The sequence below is a fragment of the Hyla sarda genome, chromosome 5, assembly GCF_029499605.1.
Source record: "Hyla sarda isolate aHylSar1 chromosome 5, aHylSar1.hap1, whole genome shotgun sequence".
In the NCBI taxonomy this organism is placed as follows: Eukaryota; Metazoa; Chordata; class Amphibia; order Anura; family Hylidae; genus Hyla; species Hyla sarda.
The window spans coordinates 230,089,100-230,097,953 of record NC_079193.1 but is presented as its reverse complement, the minus strand read 5'-3'; the positions used below and the strand labels follow the sequence as shown (position 1 = coordinate 230,097,953).

The 8,854-nt window shown below is 42.2% G+C and overlaps 1 protein-coding gene across 4 annotated transcripts in view; it reads right to left on the bottom strand.

The window, feature by feature from the left end:
- Positions 1 to 5,934: 5,934 nt before the first annotated feature.
- The window catches only part of E2F3 (E2F transcription factor 3), a 129,523-nt gene continuing 126,603 nt past the window's right edge, over positions 5,935 to 8,854 (bottom strand). For 3 of the 4 annotated variants that reach the window (XM_056521276.1, XM_056521275.1, XM_056521274.1), the window contains exons 6-7: positions 8,396 to 8,531; positions 5,935 to 8,267 (exon numbers count right to left, since the gene is read on the bottom strand). In XM_056521276.1, coding sequence (XP_056377251.1) covers positions 8,011 to 8,267; positions 8,396 to 8,531 — 393 coding nt within the window. In that variant the 3' untranslated portion in view covers positions 5,935 to 8,010. The remainder of the gene's footprint in view (positions 8,268 to 8,395; positions 8,532 to 8,854) is intronic. The other variant, XM_056521273.1, reaches the window with a different exon arrangement.

Below are 8,854 nucleotides of genomic sequence, written 5' to 3'. Positions count from 1 at the left end.
CTATGCCATGCCTCCTCATAGCCCCCGTCCTGGTATCACTCTGCCCCCCCTCCCCATTCCCACTCCTTCTGAACTGCCTGCCATTGATGAGCATACCCAGGAATTCATTGTCCTCCAGAAGGAGACTCTACAATCGCTCCCAATGTCCTCGTCCCATGTGGAGCGACGTCCGGACAAAAAGATGGGGAGACCTAAGGGGGGGGGGGGTACTGTTACGCCGAGCGCTCCGGGTCCCTGCTCCTCCCCGGAGCGCTCGCGGCGTTCCTCTCTCTGCAGCGCCCCGGTCAGACCCGCTGACCGGGAGCGCTGCACGGACACTGCCGGCGGGGATGCGATTCGCATAGCGGGACACACCCGCTCGCGAATCGCATCCCAAGTCACTCACCTGTCCCGGTCTCCGGCTGTCTCGTCCTGGCGCGCGCGCCAGCTCTCTAAGATTTAAAGGGCCAGTGCACCAATGATTGGTGCCTAGCCCAATCAGTCTATTAGCCTCCACCTGCTCCCTGTCTATTTTAACCTCACTCCCCCTTCACTTCCTTGCCGGATCTTGTTGCCATTGTGCCTGGAGAAAGCGTTTATTGTGTTTGCCATAACTGTGTTCCTGACCTCTTGCTATATCCATTGACTACGTACCTTGCCGCCTGCCCCGACCCTCTGCTACGTCTGACCTAGCCTCTGTCTAGTCCTACTGTCCCACGCCTTCTCAGCAGTCAGCGAGGTTGAGCAGTTGCCGGTGGATACGACCTGGTTGCTACCGCCGCAGCAAGACCATCCCGCTTTGCGGCGGGCTCTGGTGAATACCAGTAGCAACCTAGAACCGGTCCACGTCAATCCCTCGCTGACACAGAGGATCCACATCCAGCCTGCCGAATCGTAACAAGGCTGGTGCCCACCCTGATAGCGTCAGGCTGTTGCTGCTTGGTTGGTATCTGGCTGAGAATGAAAATAGGGGGAACCCCACACTTTTTTTTAAATCTTTTTAGATTTTTATTTATTTTTTTCTAAAAAAACATGTGTAATTCCCCATATTTTCAATCTCAGCCAGATACCAACCAAGCAGCAACAGTCTGACGTTACCAGGGTGGTCGAAGACCATTGTTACTGGCCCTCCCCAGCCTAAATAACGCTAGCCTGATACCGCCTAAGCCCAGGAGCGCCATTTTTTAAGCTCCAAGCCTGTTGATACCAGCTCTTCCCGACACCCGTGTTCAAAAAGGGTCTGGATGCATTTTTGGAGAACAACAACATTACAGGTTATGTATACTAGATTTATAGGGACAGAAGGTTCATCCAGGGATTTATTCTGACTGCCATATTGGAGTCGGGAAGGAATTATTACCTCTAGTATGAGGGTTTTTTGCCTCACTCTGGATCAACTCAATAGGGACTTATTAGGGTTATAGGTTGAACTTGATGGACTCGTCTTTTTTCAACCTTATGAACTATGCTACTATGTTACTTTCTTTAACCACCACTTTAGTGATTTCTTTACAGCAAGGGAAACTATCTTTTTCTCTAGTGATAAGTGATCCCAGGTCTTCAGGATTTGGGACTGAAGAACCCTGGAATGACTGGCACCAGGGTACTGCAGGTATACATAGACCCCAGTAGTCACATGGCTTCCCTTAGAGTGACAGATTTGCTTGTCATCACCTTTTTAACTTCTCCTGAATGGAGGATATTTGGAAATTTTTTCCCTTAGAAGAAAGGTTTTTTGTACCTCTGAATCCAGGGTCATGCCTAGGAATCTCTTGGTTCTGGAGGGAGAGAGATCAAATTTCTGGAAATGTATTATCCAGCCGAGGTCTTGTAAGCATGATACTGTTCGCTGGACCTGAAGAGACAGATGAGAATTTGCAGTAATCAATAGGTCGTCTAATGGCGACCTATGGTCGCCATTAGAGATGAGCGAACTTACAGTAAATTTGATTCGTCACGAACTTCTCGGCTCGGCAGTTGATTACTTTCCCTGCATAAATTAGTTCAGCTTTCAGGTGCTCCGATGGGCTGGAAACGTGGATACAGTCCTAGGAGACTCTTTCCTAGGAATGTATCCACCTTTCCAGCCCACCGGAGCACCTGAAGGCTGAACTAATTTACACAGGATAAGTCATTAACTGCCAAGCCGAGAAGTTCGTAACAAATCGAATTTACTGTAAGTTTGCTCATCTCTAGTAGCCATCCAGGCTTTTTTTTGGATTAGTGGAATAGATTTTAAAGTTTCCATTTAGAATTTTTTGTAAGTAATACATTTGTTTAAAACCTTTAAAGTTATAATGGTTCTGAAGGAACCGTTGGGCTTTGGGACTAGAAATAAGTTGGAATAATGACCTAGGCCTTGTTCTTGCTGAGGAACTGGTATCATAGCCCCAAGGGATAACAGATCTTTTGTACCTGAGCTGAGCCTCATGTTGGCATTTTCTGATCCTAGATCTGTAATTATTCTTTTGTTAGGAAAGAGGTCCTTCCTGAAGAAAAACCTACCAATCTGCAGCTTGCTCCAGAATTTTATCTAACACTGGGCCAAACATAGAATTACCCTGGAAAGGAATACCAAAGTTTACTTTTAGAAGTAGGGTCCTCTTGCCAATTTTTAAGCCATAAGGCTCGCCTGACTGAATTGGACTGAGTAGCCGATCTAGGACATTCTGACAGATTCAGTCGAGGAATCTACTAAAGAAAGCTATAGCTAATTTAAACATTCTAATATTTCTTTAGCAGTTTTACTGGAGAGATGTTTTTCTAGTTGTTCCAGCCAAATAAACAGATCTAGCTACAGTAGTGGCTGCAATATTGGGATTAATATGAGCAGAAGCATCCCACAATTTTTTTTTTTTTTTAACAACCCATCCATCTTACAGTCTAAAAAAGGTCTTTTAGCTGAGAGCTGTCCTCAAAAGGTAAGGAGGTTTTCTTTACCACCTTAGACAGTTGATCAACTTTTGGAATTTCATTCCATAGTTTCGTATCCTCTTCACTAAAGGGAAATCTAGAACAAAACTCTTTGGAAAGCAACAGCCTTTTCTCTGGTTCTTTCCACTCTTCCAAGATTAGATCCCTAATGTTGTCATGGACCCGCAAACATCTGATCTTTGATAGAAGTAGGTTCCTCAGTTTTTCAGAAATGTTCATTGCATTTCTTACAGCATTAACTAAAGTTTCCGTGTCTTCAGAGGAGAAATACCTCTTATCACTCCTTTGAGAACAAGGTTCAATGACTTCCCCTTCTTGAGAGAGTTAGAACCCATGGAAACAATGTCAACTTCAAAATCTGAGTTTATTACAACTGCAGTTTTTCGTCTTTTTGATGGGGGAGGATCCAAGAGAGGGAAGATCCGGCATGAGGAATTGATCTACCGGTGGAGATGGATCTATTAACTGATCTTTTGGCAGAGCAGCAGAAGATTGAACTTCAGTTTTTATAATAGAGCGAAGTTCCTCCAAAAAAGACAGGGATTCCTGCTGGATTAATTTATCTGTACAGGCTTTACATAGTGGCTTATTATATCCTTCATGCAAGATAATAGCACAGATCCCACATTTTTTAGGTTTAACTTTTAACTCTATCCTTAGGTTTCTTCGGGGCCTCCTTGTCTCCTTAACCCCTTAAGGACCGGGGGGGGGGGGGGGGGGGGTTTCCACTTTCGTTTTTTTCTCCTTGCCTTTAAAAAATCATAACTCTTTCAATTTTGCATCTAAAAATCCATGTGATTGCTTATTTTTTGCGCCACCAATTCTACTTTGTAATGACATCAGTCATTTTGCCCAAAAATCTACGGTGAAATGAAAAAAAAAAATCATTGTGCGACAAAATTGAAAAAAAAACGCTGTTTTGTAAATTTGGGGGCTTCCGTTTCTACGTAGTAAATTTTTCAGTAAAAATGACACCTTATCCTCATTCTGTAGGTCCATACGATTAAAATGATACCCTACTTATATAGGTTTGATTTTGTCGTACTTCTGGAAAAAATCATAATATGCAGGAAAATTAATACGTTCAAAATTGTCATCTTCTGACCCCTATAACTATTTTTTCGCGTATGGGGAGGTATGAGGGCTAATTTTTTGCGCCGTGATCTGAAGTTAACGGTACCATTTTTGCATTGATAGGACTTATTGACTTATTCATGATATAAAAAGTGACCAAAAAGGACCTATTTTGGACTTTGGAATTTTTTTTCGCGTACGCCATTGACCGTGCAGTTTAATTAACAATATATTTTTATTATTCGGACATTTCCGCACGCGGCGATACCATATGTTTATTTTTATTAACACTTTTTATGGGAAAAGGGGGGCGATTCAAACTTTTAATAGGGGAGGGGTTAAATGATCTTTATTCACTTTTTTTGCAGTGTTATAGGTCCCATAGGGACCTATACCACTGCACACGCTGATCTTTCACATTGATCACTGGCTTCTCATAGGAAACCAGTGATCGATGATTCTGCCGCTTGACTGCTCATGCCTGGATCTCAAGCACTGAGCAGTCATTCGGCGATCGGACAGCGAGGAGGCAGGTAGGGACCCTCCGGCTGTCCTGCAAGCTGTTTGGGATGCCGCGATTTCGCCGTGGCTATCCCGGACAGCCCACTGAGCTAACCGGCAGTTTTTACTTTCACTTTTAGCAGCGTGGCTCAGCTTTGAGCGCGCGGCACCGCTATCAGTGCCGCGCGCTATTAGCGGCCGGGTCTCGGCTTCACTATGACGCCTGGCCTGCCGTGGATATGATACGGGGTCACCGTGGGACCCCGCGTTATATCACGGGAGCGGGACCAAGGACGTACTCATACATCCTTGGTCCTTAAGGGATTAAAGGAGAGAAGGAAACCCAGAAGTGAAAAAACAATATTTCCCCCCCAAAAAAGTAGTTCGTGAACCCCCACTGGGTCAGTTACTTCATGGATTGTCGGGTCCTGTGCATTCCAGAAATGCAGAGCGGGCATCGACCGAACTATCCATGGTGACCAGAGGATGTGGATAGATCTGGATCTTCCTTATATGCCCAGGATTTTAGAATTTGGCACACGCCTCCTCCTCAGCACAACCCCATCGGAACCTGGAAGGAGCCAGAGCCCCCGAGGCTGGCCAAAAACCAGGTCCCCTGCATAAACTCCCGAAGACCAAATGCGGGACCGGGAGGTACCTCCATTACAGGCCACAACCTGGTGTGGAGAAAGAAAGAGAGGGAGGCCCGAGGCGACCGACTAACCGTCTGGAGGGAAAAAAATAAAAAATTTTTTAAAGGTACAGACCCCTCTGCACCACAGGAACAGAAAACACTGAGGGAGTATGGAGGGAGGAGCCCTTTTAACCTCTCTTGTGCTTCCTGTTCCTATGCAGATAGGGGGCACTCACGTGGTGCTGTCATGACTGGACGAAGTGAAAATACATGGTTTTCTGCATTTACACAATGGTAAAATTATAAACTTCACAGCATGTGTTAAGATATATTAGTGACTCTTTACAACTGTTACAGATTAGTTTTTAGGCAGTAAGCAAATTTATATATCTATTTATTTATTTTGCACCATGTCCAAAAATTCAGTTTTAAACCTGGAGCTTTGGAGGTAGGGATACAAATCCAAAGAGCACAGTAGTAGAAGGGTGCCGACACGTTGTGTATATCAGATCCAGTCATCACACATACAAATTAGAAAAAAAAAACATTTATTGGGTTGCTTTACAAAAAGGTATGTAAAGAACATAAGCTACATTACAGGACATCCTGTAAATGATCTATTTACAAATAGCATTAAAATTTTTCGTTTTTTTACATTATTTTACACACTATTCATCTAAAACCACAACGCTCAATCAAGTTTCTCCAATAAAATGAACTTTAGTGAATTGCTCCTTTCCATGCAGAAAGACCAAACAAATGTCTACAATGGAGATAAAGACCCACAAAACACCCCCCCTCCCCCCCCCCAAAAAAATTATATAAAATAAAAAAATTCATAGACTACTCACTTTTCTCCACAAAGACCACAATGTTAAATAAATCTTAATTTAAGTTTGACCCAAATAAAATACAAAAAAATACCTTAAAATCCCTTAATAGCAATTTCTCGGGTCTTCAGTCCATTTATAGTCATGTAATGTTTGAAATTTTAAATGGCACACACACACACACACCACTCATGTAACACTGTTCACATTGTACTAGTTTATATGTTCCCAAATGTTTAATTTACCAAAAGGACATTTGTGAAACCTGATAGCAGCTTAAATGGCACCAAACTTGCAAGGTAAAAGTTCCTCTGCAATATGGTGCATTCACTGTTGGTACCTCTAAAGTAACTAGATGTTACGCTCTGATGCAACAAATAGCAGGCAGAATTAAGACTAAGGACCTGTTGGGGGGGGAAGACGAGTGTAAAAAACACAAAAGTAAATACATTTGGGACACTCTCAAAATGTCTACAGTTTGTAAGGGATTTAAGTTTTTCTACTTCACATGTGAGGTCTATACAAAATCCATACCAGGGATAATGTATCAAACCTTGTGCAGGTTTTGACAAGTCTCCCATTATTGCAAAATTGACCAAGCAGACATTGGATCCATCAAGAGTAAACAGCAGTATCATGTCGGCATACCCAACTGTATGTATAGCCCTAACGTGATGTGATCAGGCCTTTTGTTTTATTACATTTCAATGCATATCGAGAAAGCCTCTTGATATACCCTATGAAGGCATATAGGCACCTTCTCTGTTCATAGATTACTCAGAGGCTGACTGGAGCAGACCCTGGCAGCCTATTGTATTATCAACTATGCATTCCAAATAGCAGTCCAGTCAAGTTAGTCTCCTTACAGAGGCAACTGTAAAGCCTGCAGCTGCTGACCAAGGAGCCATCCTTGGTAACCCTCACTGACCAGTCAACCACCAAGTATAAATTTTAGTTTATAATCAAAAGATCTAGAATCTTTTGATTGGGTATTAGACAAATTAAATAGGAAACACAGTGTTCCCAGTGCATTAGAACACAAATGTGATCTACACATCTTCCCCTTTAAAAACAAAAGCCTTTGGCACATTTATCTTGTTCACTAGTTGGTAAGCTTTCAAAATTACTACACTTGATGACCAAGAACTAAGGAGCTGGGTACAAAAGTCATAAGTGAATGCAGCACTAAATGCTGTATATATTTTAGGTCACATGATTAAAGCATATTTAAAGCAATTCAGGCGTTCTGAAACTTTTCACCTACATGAGAAAAAAAAATAAATAAAAAATAGCGCCACTAACTGGTTATTAGATTCCCGTGGGGAATGTCTATTGTGTAAACTTAAAATTGCCCATAATAAAATGGGACGATTGGTCACTCTTAAATACATATAACGCAAAATACTTGTAATGACATTAAAATTAAACTTTAGTTAACAAATGTTCAAAACAGTGTAATACGTACAATAGATGAATGCTGATTTTTCCCTCCCAGTACACGCTGCATTAAATAGGCACTTTAAACCCCAGTTCAGAGCAAGCAATGTAGAATATTGTCAGCCAGGGCACTAAGGGATATACTATGTATACCCTCTCAAGGTATCTGTACATATAACATGCAAGGTTTTTCTTAAACATCTTTGGGCTCTTAATTCTTGTGTGACGTGGCCTTATACTCAAAGAAAAAGAAAATGCACGCAGCATATGCAAAACAGTTCATATTTATTGTGGAATTTCTCCACATAGGCTGAGGAGAACACAAAGTACAAGAAGGCACAGACTGACTTCACCAGACCAAGTACTGAGAAAGCTAAATTCATTCAAGTTATTCACTTTTGCCTTCAGTGACCCCGGAGCATCATCCTAGCCTTGTAAATTTGCATAGGCTCAAGTATATTTCATCAAACAACTGCACGTTCTGCAGCCTTTGCTGCATGGTTTAATACATGCCTTTTTGTAGGAAAAGGCAAATAGGGTGTCAAGAAGGGGATGCCAGTAGGTAACTCAGATTCCAATTACATTCCATGTAAAACAATCCATTGTGGTAAAATGTAAAAATCAACTGCACATGAAGTCCTCTAGAGATGGCAATTTCTCTAATTCATAGGCATCAAACAGATCGCTGATGCCCTCCTCTTCTCCAAGACTTAACAAATAATCCTCGTGAATTAGAGGGGGAAGCAAGTTCACAAAAGGACTATCAAGATTCAACGGTATCTGATCCTCCGTTTGCTGTAGTAGGTTTGTTGGAGAAGTTAAAGGAGAAATGGTTTCCACTTTACAGTTTACATTTTCTATGTTAGGTGACAAAAAATCTGCAGAAGGAAAATATATGTGTTAAGAACTTTGATTGGAACATTGGCACAAAGTACATCTTTAATTGCCAGAGTACACACCCATGCCCCTCCCCAGTGAATACAAATCATTGCCAGTGTCTGGTTACCTTTGGAATTTGGCTTTGGAAGATTCCCATTCTGACCAGGACTACTTTGTTTAACTGGACTACTGGATTCACTTTCTTCAGGGCACAAGTAAACTTCAATAGCTCCTTGAGTGCTAGATAAGTGTATCTGTAAACTCTGCAAACAAATTAGAAAATCATAGTTAACTATTAACTAATTGTTCCCACTGGTGTCATGGCTTCTGCAATAGGCTAGGTTCACATCTGCACCAGGGGCTTTCTCTTTGATAGAACACAAAACTGCAAGCAGTATTTTATTTAATCTGGCCAAATACTGCAACACAAGCAGCTGATTGAAACAGATCCCAATTGAGTCAGTGGGATCTCAGGATCCATTGTCGTGTTGTGCAACAGACCATCTAGCTCAGTTTTTCTGCATTTAAAGGGGTACTCCGGTGCTTAGACATCCAAAGGACAGGGCCGCCGGCGTGTGACATCACG